This window comes from Natrix helvetica (genome assembly GCF_964273705.1).
Source record: "Natrix helvetica genome assembly, chromosome: 6".
Taxonomy (NCBI): Eukaryota; Metazoa; Chordata; class Lepidosauria; order Squamata; family Natricidae; genus Natrix; species Natrix helvetica.
The window spans coordinates 47,092,636-47,117,847 of NC_138553.1; the positions used below are offsets into that span (position 1 = coordinate 47,092,636).

Here is a 25,212-nt window from a genome sequence, read left to right on the forward strand (position 1 = left end):
TATTGTGGATTAAAGTCTGCCCTGTGCACAAAGGTTTTCATTAAAAAGATTGAATGAAATAAAGAAAAATATGCAGGGTTATCAAGTGAGGAAAGAGTTCAATGAATGTCAGGTGCAAGGGAACCTGGACTACTTTAAAAATACTGTAAATGTAATTCTTACTTGCAAATAACAAACATTTGTAAACATCTTATACAAGAAACATATTCTGCAGATAAAATTAAGTAAGAAGAGTATGCAGTCAACAATAAATATTAAGCACCATCTACTCAGAAAGGATTAAGAAGATGATTGATAATAAGAAAATCTAATATATTTTTCAGTTTGTATTGAGTGTGCTTGTTATTATTCTTGAAAAAAAGCGTGAATTCTATCTGACAAGTGCAAAAAATTTTGATATTCAAAATGATACCTGTTATATAATGTGAAACAACACATGTTCTAATTAATTATTCTCTACTTAATTAGTATGTAACTGATACTAAATAGCTATGCCTACAGAAGTAAACAGTCTTTATTAAATAAGTGAAAAAATCTGGAAGTGAAGAAATGTTAATTGCTATAAGATAAAATAGGAATATAATGATTCTCTAATGAGAAACTTCAAGTAATTTTTGACAATTGGTGGCATGTTCAAATAAATGTTCAGGCTTTAAAAAAAAGGGTAATAAACTGATGCAATAAGAATCTTAAAGGAATAATAGTGACTTTTAAATGATCAGAGTCCTGGTAGTGCAGTGATTGGAATGCAGTATTACAGGCAAACTCTGCCTACAGCCTGATTGGGCTCAAGGTTGACCCAGCCGTCCATCCTTCCAAGGTCAGTAAAATAGGGACCCAGATTGTTGGAGGCTATATGCTGATATTGTAAACTGCCCAGAGAGTGCTGTAAAAGCACTATGGAGCAGTATATAAATGTAACTGCTATTAAAAGAAAGTGATACCTCCAAAAGTAGCTCACTATCATCTAATTTACTGGAACTAAAAAAAGTCAGCATCAACTTTTGGAAAACAAATATTAAGCTACTCTAAATGTCATACTGCTGACTATATCCTATGCTGCTTTTTAAAAAATCAAAAACTATGAATGATATTAAAGCCAACTATGTATTTTCTTGGTTTGGAAAAAAACATGCAAGGTTTATCAAGAGTGGAAAAAGAACCAGAAAACAAGTTGTCAAAAAAACCCACCACCCAACCCTTATGACTACATACATAAAACTGTATTGATACATTCAGCTACAATCTCATTATTCTACACGCTATAAAGAGGTCTTTTAAAAATAAGAAATTTATATTGACTACATCAGTAATTCTATTCAAAGTTCTATAAATAATCAATATTACAAATATATAACTGCTTTTCAGAATTTCTAATGTGTAGAAAATACTGCATTAATCATTTATTTTTAGTTTAATCCACATTTAAATAGGGTAGTCAAACAGAACTTGAAGGATACAGAAATATAAGTTCTAAAAATTTTCACAATGTCTACAACTTTACTTCTACTAGCTATGTTTTTTAAAATACTTAAAGCCTAATGCTCAAATCTATGAATGAACCCAGTGATTTCAAAAGACTTCACTGTGCAAATAAATGTGTTCAAGCAATTAAGCAGTGCTAGGTCAGTCTTCAAGCATAGCAGCCATTAACTGTAATAGCTGTTGCTTCTTGAACCTCTTAGTTTCAGCTTTGGCTTCCTATTACTAAACAAAAAGTTTATAAATACTATTTTATAAATCTGTGGTTAAGAAGTAAAGACTATTCTAATACTGGCTCCTTAAATCCTAAAGAAAAACTCAAAGGTGCTCTTCTTTTCTGCAAATATCTATGGACAGGGCATATAACATCAGGACCAACTGGATCCTAAAAATCTGAATTAGCTATTTGGCAATTAACTGATAAGACAACAAAAACCACATATCATATCCAAAAGAAATGCATGCAATCAGCAAAGGAGGAAAAGGGAAGGAATAATTGGAGATAACACTGTCATACTTACCTGACCATATCTTCCAATGAAAAATGTCTTCAGTACAGCATACTGCTGTACAATTCAAGAATATATATTTATTACATTATTTCAAGATTAATAAATTCATAAACCAGGAACAAATCTGCCCACCTCTTAACGATGACGATATTCTCGTTCTCTATCACGCTCTCTATCACGGTCTCTATCACGGTCACGATGCCTCTCACGTTCACGGCTTCTTTCCCGGTAATAATCATCATGGCGATCTCTGCTACGAGATTTATGGCGCCGACTTTTCTCCCTTGATCTACTATGGTCTCTCTCCCTTGACCGTTCACGTCTTCTAAAAAAAATTACTTCCTTAATTCTCTAAAATCAATTTACATATGTTGTAATAATCTAAAATTTCTTAAAGTCTTGAATAAGAAGAACCTAGCCCATATGATGAATATGTTTTGGTAGTCCCATTTTACTAAGTAATGCAAGGAATGATTGTTATTAAAGAGTTGAAAAGGCAAAATAGATTTTTGTAGTATTAATTATAAATACGCAAAATGTTCTGGACACAAAAGCTTGATGCATTAAAGAGCTAGTTTTGGACTGTCCATGCCTGAACCAAACATGTTTCTTTGAACGTTTTGGTCCATCCACAAATGAAGCAGGGTTATTTTGCTCCATGCATATGATTAAAACAAGGTTTTTGCGGGCCAATGGATTATTGGCAACCAGTGACGTGCGGTGAGGTTTATGGCTGGTGAGGAACTGATGTCATCACAATCAGATTTACAAACATTAAAATTCTACAAATTATCTTATCCAATATTTGATTGGCAGCAGTTAAAGAGTTATGTTTAAGGTCTCATATCACCATTCTTTACACATACTGTAGCACACAAAAAAACACATTTGCCATCAGAGCAGATGTTGGGGAGGGGGGCAAGAAGGAAAAGGGTCCACTCCCTCTCCCTCAGACTCCCAGAAAGGAAGGAAGGAAGGGAGGGAAGGGGGAGGGAAAGGAAAGGAAATGGGAAAGAAGAAAAAGCAAAGGAAAGGAAATAGAAAAGAAGGAAAGGAGAAAGGAAAGGAAATGGCAAAGAAAGGAAAGGATGAAGAAAGGAGGGAAAGGAAAGGAAGGGAAAAGAAAAAAGAAGGGAAAGGAAATAAGGAAAGGAAAGGAAAAGAGAAAGGAAAGGAGAAAGGAAAAGAAAAGGGAAAGGAAATGGCAAAGAAGAAAGGAAAGGATGAAGAAAGGAGGGAAAGGGAAGGGAAGGGAAAAGAAAAAAAGAAGGGAAAGGAAATAAGGAAAGAAAGGAAAGGAGAAAGAAAAGGAAAAGAGATAGGAAAGGAAATAGAAAAGGAAAGGAAAAAGGAAAGGAAATGGCAAAGAAGAAAGGAAAGGATGAAGAAAGGAGGGAAAGGGAAGGGAAGGGAAAAAAGGGAAAGGAAATAAGGAAAGGAGAAGAGAAAGAAAAGGAAAAGGAAAGGAAGATAGAAACGCCGGATGTGCAGAGAAATGCAGGCTACAATCTGCGAATCACATTTTCCCAGGAACCAATGAAGCCCCAGAGGACGAATGGGAATTCTCCCTTCTGTAGCGTCATCAGTCTCCGGGCAGTCTTCCTTGACTTCAGGAGAGAGTTGGAGGCAGAAGAACAGCGTCGCCTCTCCTACCTCGGGATTTTTTAGGCTTTTAACCCTCGCTTAACTCTGCTCAAGCGATCATAAAACGCCTTAGAAGTCAGATTAGACTAAATGAGGTACACAGTTCTCCTGCCTCATAGTAGAGGGCGCTTTTTTAGAGGCTTTTTTAAACAGTTAGGCAGTCATTCACGGTGAGGCAGCAGCTAGCTAGCCTCACTTCAGCACTCGCCTTTTTCCTTTTACATTTTTTTTCCTTTTCATGACGACAGTGATGAGGCTGTGCTTCCCCTGCCTCCCCTGACTTGGCAACAGCTGAAAGATAGGAGGGTAGCGAAAATGGTAGGAGGATAGGAGATGGGCCAGTGGTACATGAAGTGCCAGTTGCTAAGAAGGGAGAGAAGGGGCAATGTACACTGGCCTTGTCTTATTTGTTCAACCATATTTTATCTTACCCAAATCTGCAAAGTATTCCTTTTTTTGATTCTACTGAAGTATGGCTAAAATAAAACAGTTTAGTAGACCTCAAGAACACAATGTTTGTTTTGAATTTGGAAACAGTATTTTTCCTATCTCATACATACTCTTGGCATTGATTTTGAAAATACAGTGTATTTCTTTTCAATGGGTTCACTTCAGAGCTAGTTGCTGTTTCAAAAATGTTTTCCTGCTTCCTAGTCTAAAATTTTATCATTTTAGTTCCATTTGTTTGTAGAATAACTTTAATTATGTATATATTTCTGTGTGTGTAAAAAGTGGCTTAAATAGGATTGCTACACCACTGAATAGAAATTTGCATGACTAAAAGTGTACATATATTTCCCTAACCAAAAAATTGAATGTGTAAAGATAAAAAGGGATCCAAGAATCAAGAATTACTACATAACTCTTCTTGTTCAATTAAATTTCAGTCAAGATTTTTAAACAAAAGGTTTACCTTGACCCAGAACCGTAAGACTTTGATTCAATCCCATGAAGACAATCTTGCAGAGAGCTAATAAGTACTTTGCAGCGATCATCTGCAGATACTTTGGACTGTTTAATTAATGAAATTGCAGTCACCAAGGTTTCTATAGCACTTCCATATTCCGCTGAAAAATAAGAATTTGGTGAACAGATTATATGTTTGCTTAATATAAAAACCTTTATAGTTCAAATATTTTCTATTTTTCCTCAAAAATGTACTAAAACTAAAATCATACAAATATATGGTAAGCTGATAAACCTGTTCTTGGCTTACGCCACTTTAGATTATAAACTAGAACTTAAAATAAATGAGTAGGACTGAGTCATAAGATTTAAGTCCACCACTTTAAAAAATATAATTAAATACTAGAGGAAAAGATTCCACTCTTGTATTCCTCCAACACAAATAGTCTCTGTATAAAAATGTTTTTTAGAAAAGCATTCTATCATACGTGCTCTATGAGTCCACTCCCCCCCACCCCTTCCAAATGGAAACATCTCATTTTGGGCAACTTGCTGCAGCCAATTCATTGTAAGACAAGTCACCACAGCTTACTTGCCATGGGCCAACTCACTATGAGCCAATTCAACAATTCAATTTAACTAAAAATATATATTTAACGTTTGTCATTCATATTTCATTTTGTCCCTCCTTTTGCATCCTTTCTTTAATGATTCCATTCCACTATTTGTTCAATATTAGTGTAACTCTTGTCCTGCTGCAAGTTGTCTCGCTAGTTGACTGTGGCAAGTTGTCCTATAAACCCCTTCTGACATACAATACACAGATTTATTTATTCATCATTCGTACAAACATTAATTCAATAATGTTGTAAGCAACACATCTATACCACAGTACTCTTCCAAATAATTCAGTAGATGAGGAACTGATGATACCTGAAATTTCTGAATTATAGTTTAGTTTACAGATATAGACTATATATGAACAATAAAAATATAGTATACCTATCCTTTCTTGCAACCTGTGTAAATATTTTCCACATGTGTATTCATATAAGAAGCATACAATTTTGTTGCTCTTATATTTTTCTTTTAATTATTGCTTTCTTTTGTTCTGTTTTATTAAATAAAAGCAAAATGTTTAAAAATCCAAAAAGTATTTTGTATCTAAAAGTTAAAAGAATTTATGATGTCAATGATTAGTAAAGCTTTAAAATGAGGCAAAAATAATGAATATAAATACTGTACGTTAAAAGCTTTCTGAAAGGATAGCATTAGTTAGAGCTGAAACACCAATAGAGGGGCCAAAGGTCAAGTGTATGGTGTAGACTTATACTTTTTTTGTGCTTCAGAAACAAAGTCCCACTTCCTTGCCCTTGGAAGTTATATATAAGAAAATAAAGCCACAAAAATTACCTCTCTAGAAGAAATGGCCCAATTCACATAGGAGGAACCAGTCCTTTAGATAAGCATAGCAATAAGCAATAAATATCCTTATAATACATTGATCAGAAAACTTTACTTCCCATATTTATTGTTTCAGGTTTATCTCTTACATGTAAATACAGATAATAGAACAAAATAATCATAAATTAAATATACTGACCAGCACTTGCATCTGATACAGCTCTTGAAATGGCACTGCTAGAGATAGCCCTATTTCTATTCATAATTTCTTCAAATTCTGCTTCACTTAATGGTGTCCTTGCAGCATCTATTTCTCTGCAAACAGACACAAGTTCATTTTTATTTATTTCCAGCAGCACAATTATTACAGTAATTTTAGTATGGAATTATAAGCAAAACACATAAAGGAAAGCTTTTTCTTTGCAATACAAAACCTGCAAGCTAGAGAGAAAAAAAGTATACTATCACAAAAGCAGCAACTCTGATATATTTATGCAGTGCTTTCCATCTTCTGAAAAATTCAGATGCTTACAAAACGTCTGTCAATCAATGTATGATAATTCAGGTACAAAACCAAAGTTGCCCCAATCAACAAGTATGGCCTCAATACATATGCTTATTTTTTTTATAAGAAACAATGAGTAATTGTGCCAAAAATTAAAAATATTCTATGTTCTGTAATGATATAGTACACATAAGCAAAGTAATATGGTGGCTACAGACCTGGCTAATTACTTAATTACCTAAAATTGGAGATTGAAAATGTTAACTTATTCTGCTAGTGCCTTTCTGAACTTTGTGACTTCTGTCAATCTCTATATTCAACAAGATCTGAAGACTGACAATACAAACAGAGCACCCCTTTCCCCTTCTATAGGCACTCTGCTACACCCAAGATGTAATTAATTAACCTGTTTTCTCCTCCCCTCAGCTTGTTACAAATACAAATCAAAATTACGTAATTTCACTGAGACACTTAGAAAGGAGATCATGCCTTGTGTGATGTTAGACTATATGTTCATATTCCTTCCAGCATTGTAAATTATATGGCTTAAATTGCTTTTAAGAAATGTTTCTTGCAAATGTTAGTTTTTCTGGTAGAAAGAAAATGCAGAATAAGCAATTCTATCCTCTTAAGAGCAAGAAGTGGATCAAGATCCTATAGCTGATTTAGCATAAGAGGAAATGTCTAAAAATTCATACCTCCCTGCGTTTTGAGTATTATTTTTCGTTTGTCTCCAATACAATGGCATATGTAATTGTTCTCTTATGGACATGTTATTTCCAGTGAAACGCCTATGATATATAATTGACAATTTAAATATAGTTATGGATTGTAGTTGAGATCATCATGAAAATATTGGTCATTATGTGCAGAAGTTCTACTTCTCCTTTCACCACCCTCAGCCCACCTTTGCTTATTAAATTATTCTCTATATAAAAATAGAAATTTATTGAGTTCTTTGCATATTATTTCAAGCAATTATGCATAATGCTTTAACTTCATATAAATAAGCTTTCTTACATTTTATATTTAAATGTTTAGATGTCAATTCAACAAATAAATTAATACTGGACTCAATGTTTCAGGAAAAAAAACTATGCTACTTATGTAACAAATCTTCATGCCCACAAAGCCTCATTGATATACTCACAACATGCAAACAAATTTATGTATCACAATCTATAAAATTTTGAAAGGTGCTATAACATGAACATAATATAAATACCATCAAAAAATAAATATAAAGAAACACCATAAGCCTACAACATGTTTTAAAATAAAGCTAGAAAACAAATAAGTGGATTTTAAAAACTGAAATATGGAGTGGTGAAGCAGTCATGTGAAGTCACTATACATATTCATAAGCTGAATATTGAAAAGGTCCTGCTCAATTACACTTCAATATGCCTGTTGTCATCCTTTATTTTGTAAGGGGTGTTCCATCATATATTCTGCCATCTGAAAATATTCTATGACTATCACAATGCCTGGTTATTCTAGACAATAGATATTGCAAATGAAGATCCCTATATACAAGTACAGCAGACTGAAAAGAAAAACATGCCAAAGTAAGACAATCCACATAGGTTTTATTAGAGGACTCTTCTAATTCTGACTACTTTAGTAGAGCTTTGTAGTATTTTGAATCTGAAAGAAAAAGGTGCTTTTGTATACATAAGTGCACTCTTATAGTACTTGCAATAACTCCATTAACACAGATAACTTCTTTTCTCAGGACTGCATGTTTTTCCCTCTGCAACTGCAGAGCAGTCTTTATCCATACAAGGTCCAGAACAATTTTATTTCTTCAAACCAGTTGAACTCTGCCACTTAACATTTAAGTGTCTTAAGATTTAAGACAGTAGATACTTGAATTTATTATAGACTATTATGACACTGAGAGAACTGTGTCCACCAGAATAATGAATTTTTACATTCCAGAGCAGATGGTATCTATGTATAGGAGACAGAACAAAGCAAAAGCCATGTCTGTTATATAAGTAACAAGCATCTCCCTGCATAATAGCTAGCTGTTTTTGTGAGTAAAGGACTCATTAAAGGAAGGATATTTAAAGTTAAAAGCGAATCTACAGAAGGTAAGAGAGATGTAATATATCTCATTAAAATAATATTCATAATACATTATTTTAAAGGCTTACATATAATATATAAAGACAAAAGACCTAAGCAGCATTTTTAATCAACTGTTTGGTACACTGCTTTGGTAGGCAGGTGTCAAAACACCCCTGGGAAACAAATAGTAGCAAAGAGGAACAGTGACTAGTCAGCGAAAGTATGGGTGAGCTCTATATACTTTTTTGCAATTTTGTATTAGCAGGCTTCCCCAATGAAATGTATTTTCTTTTTGTATCACTTTCTAATGCAAAATGACAGATATTCCCCACTGCAGAGAATTCTAGAACTCTTATCAGCAGAAGAACATTGGAGAGCTCAAAGTCATAAAATACTCAGAGAGGTTAAAATTAGGAAAATACTGTTTTAATGATGACACCAGATGTTGAATATCCCTTGTCCAAAATGAGAGAATGCTATCTGAACAGGCTCTAGAATTCCCTTAAGTCAATAAATATGTTATAAATGCAAAAGGCATACTCACCTGCCTGGTGGCCCATAATCACCTCTGTCATATGGTGGAGGTCGGCCATATGGGTCTGAAGGTGGTGGACCACGACTGTCTGATGTAGGTATGCCACTGTTGGCTGGTGGGGGGAAGAAAGCTGGATTCACGTGTGGGGCAGGAGGGGGAGCACCTGGTGGTGGCCCAGGTAAGTGAGGAGGAGGAGCCAGTGTAAGGGGTGGTCCTAAAGGACCAGGTGGACGAGGGGGGAAAGGACCTGGAGGTGGAGGAGGACCTTGCTGTGGGGGTGGAGGACCTGGTGGAGGACCATAGCCTGGTACTGGAGGTGGAGGACCAGGCGGAAGTGGACCCAATGGAGGTTGGCCAAACGGTTGTCCTGGAAACAGAACTGGAGGAGGGGGACGGTCACCACGATTAGGAGGACCAGTTAGTGGAGGAGGCAGAACCTGGCCAGGTGGAGGAGGACCTGGTGGGCCTGGCGGGCCCGGAGGACCTAGAGGTGGACGTGGAGGAGTCTGTCCAGCTAAAGAGGGAGGGAAAAATGTTAATTATTAATATTCTACTGCCCATATTTTCTCCAAACACAAAAAACATTTGCAATAAGTATGCTGTCTAATAGATAAAATCTAAATAGATGTCAGATTCTAATTCCCCCCTTTCCAGGCAAAAGAAAATTAAAATATTTTACATTTCTGTTCCTATTTATTGCAAATCTGTATTATACTGTGTCTAAGACTTAGTTCAATATATAATACATCAATATTTCATTCTGCACTACTCCTGAATGTCAGGAAAAAATAAAAAGCCTCAAGGCTCCTACCTCTGCAGGACACCAAAACTGCAAAACAGTAGGAAATACTTTACCTGGAAAAGGTGGAGGCGGCCCTCCGGGTCCAGCTGGTCCTGGAAATCTGTCCCCTCCAGGAAGGGCACCTGGAAAACGGCCCCTCCCTCTGTTACTTGGAGGAAAAGCTGCTCGTGAACTGCCTCCTGGGGGACCAGCTTTGCCTTCCCCAGACATCTGGCCTGATTGTGTAGCTGCAGTTAATGAAATAAAGACTTTGAAGTGTACTATAGAATTAACAAGACATTTAAAGTGGTTTATTCTATGTCAATTATAGTTTTATTTGGCAATTATGTTTTACAGGCAACATGTTTTTTAATACGAGTTTTGCTTTGTATGCTTTTGTTGACAAAGTTAATAATATATGTTTCCATTTGGAAAGAAAATTGCACAAATACAGTTTTACCAAGAAAAAAAGAAATTGCCATTCTCTAGTTTTTTTTATTTACTAGAATTTAAGATCTTAAAATATTTTTAAGGCTAAAATTCAAGTTGCAGATAGTCCTCAACTTATAACCACAACTGAACTTAAATTTTCTGTTGCTAAACAAAACATTTGTTAAGTTAATTTTGCCCCATTTTACGACCTTTTCTTGCCAGAGTTAAGTGAATTCACTGCAACTGTTAATAACATGGTTGCTAAATGAATCTGGATTTCCTAAGGATTACCTGTACTATACGTATATTTAGAGTTAAGTGTACCCAATGAGATTTCAGAACTTGATTTTTTCCCCCAAAATGACCTATGAAATAATCTATAGTGCTTCTGTAAGCTTTGAACAAGCAATTCCCAAATCCTTGAACAGATTAATAAATAGTTGCTTAATTTTGATACAATGGTCTTTATTATTTCTTCAGTAACATCTAAAAGCATTTTTGTCAATAAAGATCACAAACCACATCTGATTCACCCTTTTTCCTTATGATACTTATATTGCTCACCACTTTGATTAAATAGCAGAATATCTAAATTGCTTAATAAACTTCAGGTGCCTGAAATCTTCCTCATACCAATAGGCATACTAGAAACTTAAATTCTTCAAAAGGTAAATAGCTCTAGCTTTATTTCTGTGGAAGTGTACTGTTGTACTGACGCCCAAGTCGCCGCCCTACAAATGTCCTCAAAAGGGACCCTAGTGGCCCATGCCGCCGTGGTCGCGGCACTCCTAGTGGAGTGCGCCGTTATTCCCGAGGGGATGGGATGACCTGCCGCCCCGTAGGCCTCCACGATGGCCTGCCGCAGCCAACAGCCAATGGTCACTGACGACACCCTGGCTCCCAATGTCCCAGGTTGGAAAGAGACAAATAGTGCCTCCGATTTGCGAATCCCCGCGGTCCGTCGGAGGTAGATGCGCAGGGCATGACGCACGTCTAAACGGTGCCAGAGCCGCTCCCTGTCACAAGATGGACCCGGACAAAAGTCAGGCAGGATGACCTCCTGCGCCCTATGAAATGGAATGTTAACCTTTGGAAGAAAGGTGGGGTCAAGATGAAGAACCACCCTATCTTGGTGAAAATGGCAAAGGTCATCCTTGGAAGAAAGGGCACCTAGCTCTGAAATACGCCGGCTGACGTAATAGCAGAAAAACCACCCTAAGGGACAAGAGTCTCAGATGAACGGACCGGAGAGGCTCGAACGGAGAACCCGTCAGTGCCTGAAGCACCAGGGGCAAATCCCATGTAGGGAACCTATGAATGGGGATAGGCCTGAGATTAGCTGCCCTTTCAGAAAACGCTTGATCAGCGGAACCTGAGAGAGGGAGGAAGACCCCCCCACCCCCCAAGACCGAAGACAGGGCCGCCACTTGTCTGCGCAGGGTGTTCACCGCCAAACCCCCTTCCAGACCTTTCTGTAGAAAGTCCAGGACATTGGGAACAGTAGCCTTCAGGTGAAACTCCAAGCGGGGTGCACCACTTGACGAAGGCCGACCAAGTGGAATTGTAAATCCTGGTCGTAGGCGGACGCCTGGAAGCCTCAATGGTGCGTATGATGCTGGAGGATAGACTGGCCCCCCTTAGGAGTCGGCATTCAAGAGCCAGGCAGTCAGATGGAGCCACTAAGGCTCCGGGTGAACCAGGACTCCCTGGTGGAAAACCACTTCCTCCCATGGAATCCTCCACGGTGGGGCTACTGACAGCTGCACCAGATCCGCAAACCAAGGCCTCCTGGGCCAAAAAGGAGCCACCACTATGACTAGCACCCTCTCCACTACCACTTTCCTGAGGACCCCCGGGATGAGAGGAATGGGAGGGAAGGCGTAGAGAAGGCCCGCGGGCCACCTGCTCCTGAGAGCGTCTGTGCCCTCCGCCATCCGTGACTGAAATCGAGTGAAGAACCGGGGCAGTTGCGCATTTGTCAGGGAAGCGAAGAGGTCTACCAGAGGAAAGCCTAGCCTCAGGCAGATTTTCCTGAAAATGGTCGGATGGAGTTGCCATTTGCCATTGTCCAGGGTCGCCCGACTCAACCAATCCACCTGGTGGTTGGAGAGGCCGGAGATGTGCTCCGACACCACAAACAATAGGTGCCTCTCCGCCCAGGCGCCCAGTCTCAGGGCCTCCAGCCAGAGGGCCCGACAGTGAGTCCCCCCCCCCTGACGATTTATGTGGGCCTTGGTGGCCACGTTGTCCATCAGGAGAAGCACGTGGCGACCGTCCACCGAGGTCCGGAAGTGTTGGAGAGCAAGACGAGCCACCTTCAGTTCCAACCAATTTATATTATGCCGGAGGTCCGAAGGCGTCCATTTGCCCTGGGATAAGCGAGAGCCCACCAGGGCCCCCCAACCGAACAGGCTCGCATCCGTGGTCACGGTCACCCTGTCGGGTTCCCAGAACGAGCACCCCCGCTGAATGGCCGGGGAGATCCATCACCTGAGGGAAGCATGGACCCTGGCCGGGAGGCGCAGGGTCCAAAGAGAGTTGCTCATCCGCCCCCTCTGGAAGGGAATGAGCTCCCACTGGAGGGGCCGGAGGTGAAGTCTGGCCCACGGAACTATCCCTATGCAAGACACGATCTTTCCCAATAACTGTGACAAAGTGAGAACTGAAACGAACCGACTTCTGATGACCTTTCCTGTTAGCTGTCGTAGGCTGGTCTGTCGATCCCGAGACAGACGAACCACCCCCGACACGGAGTCTATGACTGTCCCCAGGTGAAAAATGCGCATGGAAGGGGACAGATGGCTCTTGGGAAAGTTGACCGAAAACCCCAGGGACTGGAGATTCCGAATGGTAAGGCGAAGATCCGCGACCGCCTGAGGGAGGGAACCCGCCTGAACTAGGACATCGTCCAGGTAACATTGAAGCCGTACTGGGATGGCCTGGAGGTGGGCCGCCAGTGCAGCTAGCACCATTGTAAAAGTGCGGGGAGCCGAAGCCAGCCCAAACGGAAGAGCCCTGTATTGGTAATGGTGGTCCCCGTGGGAGAACCTTAGGAACCTGCGGTGAGCTGGGAAGATTGGAATGTGAAGATAGGCCTCCGTGAAGTCTACCGATGCCAAGAAGTCCCCTTTTCGGATGCCCTGAAGGATAGATTTGAGAGAAGACATTTTGAATCGTCTGTACACTAAGAAGCGATTTAGGCGTTTGAGGTCCAGAATCGCCCTCCAGCCCCCCGAGCTCTTTGGAACCACAAACAGGTTGGAGTAGTGGCCCAGTCCACATTCCAGCTGGGGAACTGACTCCACCGCCTGAATGTCGAGAAGGTGTTTGATTGCTTGATCCATCAGGCGGCGGCGCTCCAGACTCCAAGACGGAGGGAACGACCTGAAGGAATTCGGGGGGGTGGAGAGAAACTCTAACCTGAGACCCTGACAAACTGTGGACCTTCCCCAAGCGTCTGACGTGATGTCGTCCCAACGATCCGCATAGAGGCATAGGCGGCCGCCTATGGGATGACTCGGGTTCGAGTCACTTCCCTCCATGGTACGGACGACTGCCGCCCCCTCGAAAGGGCTGCCGGGACTGATGTTGGAACCTATTCCGGTCCTGATAGGGCGGCCGAGAAAACTGTCTGTCGGACCTGAAGGAAGAGAAGCGTTGTTGATGGTCAAACCCAGAGGCCCTATAAGACTGTCTACGGTAAGGATGAGACCAAGCTTCGGGCTTTTTAGCGTTGGACGGGAGCACCTTCTTCTTGTCTTTATTCTCGACTAGAATGGGGTCGAGGGCCTCCCCAAAGAGGTTAGGACCTTGAACGGCACGGCCGCCAGATTCCACTTGGCCTTGCTATCCATCTGCCAGTTACGAAGCCATAACTGACGGCAGGAAGTGACAGAGGTGGCCAAGGCGCTGGACGCAAATTTTACAGTCTAAAGTTGCATCAGCGGAAAATTGTGAAGCCGCAATAAATTTTTTCAGGTCTTGATGTAACCGCTCATCCTGGATCGAGATGCGATCCTGGAGCTGGCGGAGCCACATGACCGTAGTGCGGTTGAAATACGAGGCCGCAGCTGCAGACTTAATGGCCCATGCAGTGGCATTAAAGTTTTTCCGCAGGATAAGCTCTGCCCGCTTATCCTCGGGCTTCAACTTATCCGCCACATCCCCGGACACCACTGGGGAAGATGAGACCAGAGTAGCCACCGGGGTGTCAATAGAGGGCAATTGGATGGCCTGAGCAAAGGTTTGCTCTACATTGTAGAAGCGGCGGTCATTACTCCCAGGGTTAGAAAAATTAGAAGGGCGAGACCACTGGTTGGTTACGACCTCCATGAATGAAGGAGGGGCTGGAATCTCCTCCTTGTTCGTGGCCGTGTTCGAAAACATGGCCATATCCAGGTCTCTAGGTGGGGGAACCGTGGGATCCCATGTCCTCACCTTGGTGGTCTTCCTCGCCTTGTTCAGGAGGACCTTGAACATGGCCAGAGGAAAGAGACCCGAGGAGGAAGGAGGATCGGGCTGGTTTGCATCCTCGTCTTCCGAGAAACCCATATCCTGGAGATTTTCTTCCTCCATGACCGAGGCCTCGCTAACCATGGATGGAGATGAGGCCCTATACTGGTGCCGGCCCATTCTCCCTTGGGATCTAGTGGAGTGGGAAATCCTGTCCCGCTGGGCAATGCCCTGAGAAATGGCTGCAGAAATAAGCCTTTTAAGGCCTTCAGGAAGACGTTCCAAGTCCTCCATGTCGCCATAAAGATCGCCAGAACCCTGAGGCGCCAGACTGCATGAGGCGTAATGCCCCTTGGACGTCCCTTCCAATGGATCAGCCTGCCCCCCCCCCCTTGCAGAACCTGGAGAGGCTGAAGGAGAGGGGGAGGGAGACCCCCTTCTCCTAGAATAGCTGCGGGACCTGACTGGGGACACTGAAGGGGAGGAGAGACTGAATCCCCGAGGAGAGGATTGCTCTGAGGGAGGCCTGATAGGCGATCTGATCTGTTGGCAGCAGTAGGCCCTGCAGACCTGGCCTGCCTCTCGGCCCTGGTGAAGGTCTTTTCCAGGACCTTGTGCCTCCTGGCCTTATCCCTGGTGGGAGCTCTAGAGATGCGCTGTGCCACAATAGGCCTGACTGAGGGATCCCCGGGTTGACACCCTTGCCCCAAGTCTTCCTTCCCCCTAGCCGGGCCTTCCGCCTGGCCCTGAGGAATCTCCAAGCCCTCCTCCATAGTCCAGATTACTCACGTGTCCAGATGAGTGGGAGTCTCAAGAATTCAGGCCACTGTAGGCCCCACCGGAGCCTGGGCCTGGAGTGGCAATGGAAGCCGGCTAGGTTCGAGGCCTCTGTCCTGGCCTTCTAATGGCCCAGCAGGCCAACCAAGCCGCGCACACGTGGCCCGTCCAAAATGGCCACCGGAACTAGCGCGAGGCCAAGGAGGGCCGAAATTGCGCGTTCTGGCTCTCCCGACCTTCCGAGTGAAAAAGGAGAAGCCTTGTGGCGCCAGGGGCCTCGCAGCAAACTGCACGCACTCCCCCCTCGCGCCACTCTCAATCGCCTCTTAAAACGCTCTTCGGAGCGTGCAAAAGCCGCCCGACCAAGCCACGGCTTTTCCGGCAGCCCGTGTGCACCTCGTGGCACCACCGCCACTTCTCCCGGCCCTGAGGAAGGGCACAATGAAAGGCCTGCAGCTGGCACCCCCGCAATCCCAGGGGTCGGGCTAAGGCTCCGTGCCCACGGAGGAAATGATAGCCAGCCCCACAGGGCCCTCCCCAACCGCCCCGAGACAGAATAACTGTCCCTTGGGCCGCAGCTGCAAATTTAGAATATTTTTAAATGCTCAATTAGCCAAATCCGAAACCAGATTGAATAAAAAGGAAAAGAAGTTATTTCCAAATTATTTCCTACCTACACACAATTCTCAAGTGATTGGACCAAGAGACTGAGAGGAAACTGGGAAGGAATGGAAGGAAGGAGTATTTAAGAACTTTACTCTCAGTCTTTGGACCAATCAGGCTTTGAGAATACCCACATGTGACCACTCCCTCTCCCCCACTGGAAAAACAAGAAGAATTTTTTGGGGAAACTACACAAAAAAATAATACAATATGAATATAAAGATATATGCATGCTAGGAGACTTCAATGCAATTGTAAATAATGGAATAGACTATAAATCCATTAAAAGATGAACAAGAAGCTGAGGAAAATCCTACCCAAAACATTTTTCACGATGGTGGAAGAATAAAATTTGCAAGATGTTTGCAGAACAAGATATCCGAAAGAAAGACAATATACTTTCTACTCAGACAGACACTTATCTTGGTCAAGAATAGATATGATTTGGATGTCAACAAAGTTAATACTCAAAACATTCCAGATAGACATAGACATAAGCATATGGGCTGATCATAATCCAATAACAATGACTTGGAAGGGACAGGAAAAAGGGGAGATGGACTTTAAATTCAAGAGTATTGAAAGAAAAACACTTCCAGCAATATATGGAAAAAGAACTAACGTATTTCTTCCAGGAAAATAGAAAGGAAGACACATCATTTCAGAATGTATGGGTCACCTGTACAGCATATATTAGGGGCCTCACAATGACATACTTAGGGAAAAAGAATAGGCAGAAAGACAAAATCAAGTTGGAATTAGAATATAAAAGTTTGGAGACAGAACTGCAGAAAAACCCACAAAACAAAAAAGTAAAAAATATGTTGGAACTGCAAAAACATAAACTTATCCTCATAGAAAATGAAGATCTGGCAAACAAAATAAAATTGGCAAAACAAAACTTTTTTGAAAATGCAAATAAGCCAGGACGTTGGTTGGCCTACAAGTTGAAAAAAGAAAGAGAAAAAAAGCTGATAAGCCAATTGGTGGATGAAAAAGGGAATCTACAACATTCAAATGGAGAAAAGAAAAAAATAATTGAGAACTATTACAACAAACTGTATCAACATGAGAGGGTATCAGAAGGGAAAGTAAGACAATTCATAGAGAAAACTAGAATAACTACAATCCCAGAAAAAAATAAGAAGGCACTAGAAGAAAGAATTACAATGATGGAAGTAATAGAAGGCATCAAAAGGCAAAAGAAGGGGAAAACACCAGGACCAGATGGACTACCAGCAGAACTGTATCAAACACTACAAGAAGCATTAAGCAATGTAATGTTGGAAGTATTTAATGACTTATTAAGGGAGATACCAGAAACATGGACAGAGGCATATATAACGCTTTTACCAAAAGAAGAGTCAGATCTACAACAAGTAAAAATCTATAGACCTATCTCTCTACTAAATGTGGACTATAACATTTTTGCATCAATAATGGCAGAAAGAGTGAAGAGACTTTTAAATGAATTTATACACATAGACCAAAATGGATTTCTCCCTAAGAGACAGATCACAGGTAATATGCGAACTGTATTGAATACGCTAGAGTACTACGAAGCTCACCCAGAGAAGCAAATGGCATTGTTATTTTTGGACCCATAAAAGCCCTTTGATAATGTGAACTGGCAATTTATGATAATGCAACTTCAAATGATGGGATTTGGTGAGGGATTCATAAATATGATCAAAACGATATACAATAACCAATGGTAAGATGACAGGAAAAATAGAGATCACGAAGGGAACTAGACAAGGATGTCCACTATCACCATTATTATTTATACTGACACTAGATATTTTGAATAGAGAAATACAACGAAATAAAGAGATAAAAGGTATGAGGGTCAAGAAAGAAGAATACAAATTACAAGCATTTGCAGATGATTTGGTGTTTATTATGGAAGATCCAATAAAAACAGGCTAAAACTAGTTGAAATAATAGAAGAATATGGAGAAGTAGCAGGCTTGAAGATTAATAAAGATAAAACAAAAATTCTGGTGAAAAATATGAGAGAAAAACAGAAAAGAGAGTTGATGGGAAAACTGGACATACAGGTGGTGAAAAAAGTGAAATATTTGGGTATTCAATTGACATCAAGGTGTGTAACACTAAAGGAGGATAACTATTATAGGGTAAGAAAACAAATAGAAATAGATCTGGAAAGATGGAAAAACTTACAACTCGATGGGAAGAATAGCAGTAATAAAGATGAATATACTACCAAGACTGCTATATCTATTCCAAACAATACCGATAAAATTAGAGAAAAATATTTTGAAAGTATGAATAAAATAGTAGGGAAATATATATGGAAAGGGAAAAAAATCAAGAATTAATATAAAAATGTTGCAAGATGCAAGAGTTCGAGGTAGATTTGGTTTACCAAACTGGGAATTGTATTATCAAGCAGCGGGATTAGTGTGGATGAAAGAATGGATCTTACTGAGTAATACAAGATTATTGACATTGGAAGGTCATGATTTGCAACTAGGTTGGCATGCTTTTTTGTGGTATGGTAAAAGTAAGGCACATGACCATTTTCAAAGATATTATGTAAGGAACAGATTGTTAACAATATGGGAAAGACTGAAAGGGAAACACTATTTAGAAATACCAATGTGGCTTTCAACAATGGAAGCATTGACACATCTAAATATTAGCAGTATGAAAAATATCATTAGATACAAAGATATTTTAACAGAAAGGGGGGAACTAAAACAAAAACAAGAATTAGAAAAACAAGGGATTGATATAGGATGGTTTTGACAATTGCAAATACAATCAAGATATGAAAAAGATAAAAGGGAATACGGTTTTAACTTAGGAACTTCAGAGTTGGATAAGATACTTATGGGAACAGAAGAAAGAAGTAAGAAACTATATAGCTACCTATTAAGAACTAGGTTAGAAGAAGAAGTGGTTAAAGATACAATGGTAACATGGGCAAATAATTTTGGTCATATGATTGAGTTAGAAAAGTGGCAACAACTATGGGAAAAGAACTATAAATTAACCATGTCAATAGCTTACAAAGAAAACGTATACAAAATATTTTATAGATGGCACATGTCACCGGAAAAATTAGCAATGTTTAAAGACAAATCAGTGAAATGTTGGAAGTATCAACAAGCAATAGGTTCCTATTATCATATGTGGTGGACATGTGCAGAAACAAGGAAATATTGGACTAAGGTAAGAGTATGGGTAAAGAAAATGTTACAAGAAGAAATAGAATTTAGACCAGAGATATTTTTACTAAGTATTATCCCAGAGAAATTTAAGAAAGAGGATACCTATTTGATTTTACATGTAACTACGGCAGCAAGAATCGTATTTGCCCAAAATTGGAAACTAAATAAGCTACCAACAGATGAAGAGTTAATAAAAAAGATATTAGATTGTGCACAGATGAATAGGTTGACAATGAAAATAAAGGATAAAGAGGAATCAGAGTACTTCAAGACATGGGAAAGATTTTATGATTGGCTAGAGAAAGGAAACTAAAAAAGAATGTAGGGAAAAGATATAGAACCTAGACGATGCACTGCTAAATGGAAAAGGGGGGAAGGAAGGGAAAAACAGAAAAGAAAATATTAAATATATAAGTACTGTTTCCCTGAAAATAAGACCTCCCCAGATAATAAACCCAACCAGGCTTTTGAGCACATGCGCTAAAATAAGCCCTCCCCTGAAAATAAGCCCTCCTCAAAAATATTGCAGCACAGCAGCAGACATGAGGTGACCATGCTCGCCGCCTCTGCACCTCAAAAATAATAAGACCTCCCCGAAAATAAAACCACACGCTTATTTCGGGGGTCAAAACAAAATAAAACCCTGTCTTATTTTCGGGGAAACACAGTATATATATACAAGAGCGAGACACACAGAGGGGGGGAAATATAGTTAGGATAGATTAGCGAAGGTAAGGGAATAAGAAATGATATTAAATTATATTTGAGTTTGCAGAAATATCATCCCAAGGAAACATAAACTGAGACCTGAAAGAGACACCTACAATAATAGAAAAGAAAGGGAGACAGGAGGAAAGAATGAAAAGAAGATGGGGGGGGGGAGGAAGAAAGAGGTAAGGAGAGGATGATGGAAGGAAGAGGAAGAGAAGGAGGGTAGGGAGGGGAAGAGTAAGAGTAGGAGAAAGGGAAGGGAAGAAGGGAAGAAGGAAGGGGAAGGAGAGGAGGAAGGAAGAAAGTAGAGAAGGGGGGGAGGGAGAAAAGAAAGAGAAATAAGGTGGTGCTACAACAGGAGGAAGGAATGGTAAACAAAGCAACCCAAACTGTATATTATAACCTATTAAATGAAATAATAAATGTATAAGAATGATAAATGTAAAGAAGAATAACCATTATGTGAATGTATACTTAAAATGGTATGTAAGAAAATATTTTTTTAAAAAAAAAAATTCTGTGCTTGTACTCTATCCAAAACATTTTTAAAAATAATTTTGAGCCATATAGATGTTAAAAATCCCTATGAATATTTTGTTAGTAAAACCAAAGAAACATTTTTTTACTTCCAAAACATACTATTTTCAACAGTCTTCAATAGTAGTTTGAACAAGACAGACCTTCAGTAAATGAGATTGAAAGATAGCAGATTATATCAAAACTATTAATCATTCAAATATATAATATAGTAATTAGTAATTTCTAACCACTCCCCCCAAAATATTTTTCAGTTCATAGGAAGTAGTAGAGAACAATTCTTACTTTTTCTCGATTGCAGTTCAAATTGACTCAGAAATTGCTTATTACAAGGAGTTACAACAGGATTTTGACCATGTAACTCTCTTTTGGGCAACAGGTCCATCAGCTTTTTGGAAGATGCCTCAGATCCCACACCCACAAGAGCAAATCTGGAGGACAGACAATATAATTTTATGATGAGGATTCTTAACAGATCCCTAAAAGATGAATAACATGATAAACCAAACCACATTATGATTTAGCACAATTATGATTTATATTCAACCACTTCAGTGGTGGGTTCCTCCCGGATCGCACCGGATCGCGCGCGCTCCCTTTCAGCGCTCCACCTGGCTTGCGCGCTCCCTTTCAGCGCTCCACCTGGCTTGCGCGCTCCCTTTCAGCACTCCACCTGGCTTGCGCGCTCCCTTTCAGCGCTCCACCTGGCTCCACCTGGCTTGCGCGCTCCCTTCCGGCGCTGAAACCGGAAGTACAGTCTTGCCCCGCCCCTGGCGAAGCAACGACGCCTGTCTGCGCTCCACCAGCTCGGCTGGGAACGGAGATGTTTTCTCAGCGGAGCGGAGCGCCTGAAAAGTCTTTTCAGGCGCTCCGCTCCGCTGAGGAAACATCTCCGTTCCCAGCCGAGCTGGTGGAGCGCAGGCAGGCGTCGTTGCTTCGCCAGGGGCGGGGCAAGATTGTACTTCCGGTTTCAGCGCCGGAAGGGAGCGCGCAAGCCAGGTGGAGCGCTGAAAGGGAGCGCGCAAGCCAGGTGGAGCGCTGAAAGGGAGCGCGCAAGCCAGGTGGAGCGCTGAAAGGGAGCGCGCAAGCCAGGTGGAGCGCTGAAAGGGAGCGCGCGCGATCCGGTGCGATCCAGCAGGAACCCACCACTGAACCACTTAGAATATCCCACTGTAACTCAAAATAATTATAATCATGACTTATTTTTATATGTGGAACTATTTCTTTCACCCCATAAATTATCTTCCAAGTTTTATTTAGATTGTTTAGATTGTCTCAGCTATTACTGTAATTAGATTCTGTAAAATCATTACAATTTTCTCATTCTGATCTCTGGTCATCTTCCCACCTATTTTTTTCCGTACCATTCATCAGCCTGGTCTTTCAAAATAAAGTATACTATAACACCTTTAGAAACAGCATATGTGCTGAATTTAAATACATCCTTACCCCTTAGACTGGCCATTAGCACGGTTTTCAAAAAATTTTATCTCCAAAATATCATTTACACCAAGTGAATGAACTGCTTCAGTTAAATCTTCATCTGTGGTCCACTGCAAGACATTTGTAAATGACATTTTCTAACAGCAAAAGAGCACAATACTTTTCTCAACACGCCATTCACAATAATGTTCAACATAATGCACAAATATATGCCCCAACATATTCCATGTTTTAAAAATAAGTAATCTGCAAGTTCATTTTACAAATGTTATTGATTACAAATCCTAAAAAGTATATTACAAGCACAGTTATAGTTCAGCAATAGTTTATGTTCCACATGGGAAAAAAGTTTCATGTTTACACCTTCAAGTAAGTTTTCAGAAAAACTGTTTACTAACAAATGTTACAGAGCAACTGCCAAATTTAAATAATTTTGAATTAAATTTATTACAGACTAAATGACTAATACAGTAGTAACTAATCCAGCACTTACCCAAGTAAGATTCCCAATATATAATGCAATTCTCTTCCCTGTGTATGTATAGACAACATTTGGTGCTGATCCTTTGCCCACATCATCTCCAACAGATGGTGGAAGAGAGTCCATATAATCACGATCCTCTGGTGCATCGCCGTTATTGGCAGATGGAGAGATGACGTCGTCATACAGATCTATCTGATCATGCCCACCATATTCAGCCTCCTAAAAGACAATGTATAAATATTAATGATCAATTCTTATTTTCCTTTAGACAAGTCCATATCTAAATTCCTTTTTTCAAAAAAAATAAGTTATGTATAGATCACATGCTTTATACTAATTATCCTAAAACAATTTATACTGAAAAAATAAATTATACATTAAAATTAAGATCAATAACATATTTAAAATATTCTAAAACAACACATTTTCACTGTTTAAAATATTACCTTAACAAGGCAATTATTAAAAATGTATAAATCATATGCAACTAGTTGATTTATCTTATCCATCACAAATGGGGTCTTCAAATTTACCGTGTTTCCCCGAAAATAAGACAGGGTCTTATTTTATTTTGCCCCATAAAATATGGCCTTGGTCTTATTATCGGGGGTGGGGGTCTTATTTGCGCTAGCCGAGCTGGCCAGCACTGCTCTGATGTGTCCTGCTCTGCATCGGGTTGGGCTTTCTTTGTGAGGGGGACAATCTGGGGAGTGAGAGGGTTAGGAAGCCTTGGTTGGTGTGGGGCAGTTTCTCCAGTGAAGCATCTGATTCATCCCCAGGAGTGAGCGTTTTGCCTCCTCTCTGCCCTGGCTTGGAAGCTGCAGAGGAAGCCTGCCATGCCCGGCGAGCGGGGGAGAAGAGACGACAAGAGAAGCCACGTCTCACTCCACACCTCTCACTCCACCCCACTTGCCACTCCTCTCGCTAAAGAGACGGTGGGGAAGGGAAGCAGCCTGTATTCCGTTAGCATTGGGGCGGGGTGGGAGGAGTTGGGCTGCGAGACACGCGTCCTACCCAAGGCTTGCAGCTCCGTTGTGTTTCTCGCTGTTTTGTCCAGGGAAGGACCCTGTAAAAAAAAATCTCGTGAGTTCAACTTCCCTGGACAAAACAACGAGGAACACAACGGAGCTACAAGTCTCGGGTAGGACGCATGTCTCGCAGCCCAACTCCTCCCACTCCGCCCCAATGCTAACAGAATCTAGGCTGATTCCCTTCCCCACCATCTTTTTAGCAAGACGGGTGGCAGGTGGGGTGGGGGAGAAGCGAGAGGTGGCTCCTCTTGCTGTCACTTCTCCCCCTCCCCCTCCCCGGGCATAGCAGGCTTCCTCTGCAGCTTCCAAGCCAGGGCAGAGTGATGACCAAGGGTAAAACGTTCACCCCTGGGGATGAATCAGATGTTTCACTGGAGAAACAGACCCACGCCAGCCCAGGCTTCCTAAATCTCTTGCTCCCCAGATTGTCTGCCTTGCAAAGAAAGCCCAACCTAATGCAAACGCCGCCTCCAGCCACCTCTTCATCCTGGTGAAACTACGTTTTGAAAGGATGATCTGCGGGGGGGGGGATTTCCTGCACATTGGCAGCAGCGTCTCCTCACAGGGCTTCTCCCAATGTCCCAGGTGCGAAGCAACATCCTGTAAAGGAGGGCATGGAAATTCATACAACTGGGAACGTCAGAAGAAGCCTTGTGAGAAGATGCCGCTGCCGATATGCAGGAAATCTCCCCCCCCCCTCCACCTTCAGATAGTCTTGTGAGCTGGCCGGAGAAGTCTTCAATGAACTTCGCTCTGTCTGTGTCTCTGCAGGCAGCAGTGTCGGCAGCATCTCCTCGCAGGTCTCATTCTTCCGTCTCTTTGGCTGATTCTCAAATATTTTCAAGCAAAACACTGCCAAGAGAGGGAAGTATCTCTTCTCCCTTCCTTGCTAAACTTTGCGTATAGGCATAACGTTTCACAAAGCCTCTTAATCCGCGGCTGCTGGCTCCCTCGTTTTGTGTTTTTTATACACATACCGACATAGCCACCCTTCCTGGGAATGCCGTTTCCCACTCCCAAGATTCCATTTCCAAGGAAAGAAGAGCGCTGGGGCCGCACTGGACATTCCCCCCTGCCCTGACTCCTGTCAGCCTCAACTTTGTTCCTGAAACCCTGCGGGCCACTTCTCTGCTTGAGTTCAGCTGAGAGCAAGGGCGAGATGAAGCTGATTGCTTCCCCTTTGCTTCCTCTCCCAAAAGCAGTCTCGGGCGCAGCCACATTTGCAGCAGGAGACTCAAGCCGGCCTTCCAAAGGGTACTGTAGCAGCAGCTATCCACAATTTTTTTACCCTTATTTTGTCCCGAGCCACGTGGGATGCGTGGGATGCATCACTTGGCCTCCTGCTGCCTTTGTGGCCATAATCGATGGCAAAAGCAGCCTCATTTTAAGGAGCCGAGAAGTGCTGAGGTGACCGGGGAAGGGAAAGGCTTCCTCCTGTACTTGCCACGGCACCCTTTCATTAGGGCTTATTTTCGGGGGAGGGAGTATATTTACACCCACCTCAAAAACCAGGCAAAAACCAGGCCTGGGCTTATTAGCAGGACATGTCGTATTTTCGGGAAAACACGGTACATTACTATTATTAAATTTTAAATGATTATTCTATATATTATTTATAATATGTACATATACATACATATAAT

The 25,212-nt window shown here is 41.3% G+C and overlaps 1 protein-coding gene across 5 annotated transcripts in view; it reads right to left on the minus strand.

Moving 5' to 3' along the window:
- Positions 1–25,212, minus strand: part of CPSF6 (cleavage and polyadenylation specific factor 6) — a gene marked incomplete at its 3' end in the record, with an annotated part of 44,854 nt that overhangs the window by 12,849 nt on the left and 6,793 nt on the right. The window contains exons 2-10 of one of the 5 annotated variants that reach the window (XM_081958381.1): positions 22,548–22,757; positions 22,061–22,164; positions 20,897–21,042; positions 9,917–10,090; positions 9,071–9,575; positions 7,152–7,244; positions 6,148–6,263; positions 4,552–4,705; positions 2,127–2,316 (exon numbers count right to left, since the gene is read on the minus strand). In XM_081958381.1, the coding sequence (XP_081814507.1) occupies positions 2,130–2,316; positions 4,552–4,705; positions 6,148–6,263; positions 7,152–7,244; positions 9,071–9,575; positions 9,917–10,090; positions 20,897–21,042; positions 22,061–22,164; positions 22,548–22,757 (1,689 nt within the window). Of the gene's footprint in view, positions 1–2,126; positions 2,320–4,547; positions 4,706–6,147; positions 6,264–7,151; positions 7,245–9,070; positions 9,576–9,916; positions 10,091–20,896; positions 21,043–22,060; positions 22,165–22,547; positions 22,758–25,212 lie in introns of those variants that run through there. The other 4 variants (XM_081958380.1, XM_081958383.1, XM_081958382.1 and 1 more) reach the window with 4 other exon arrangements.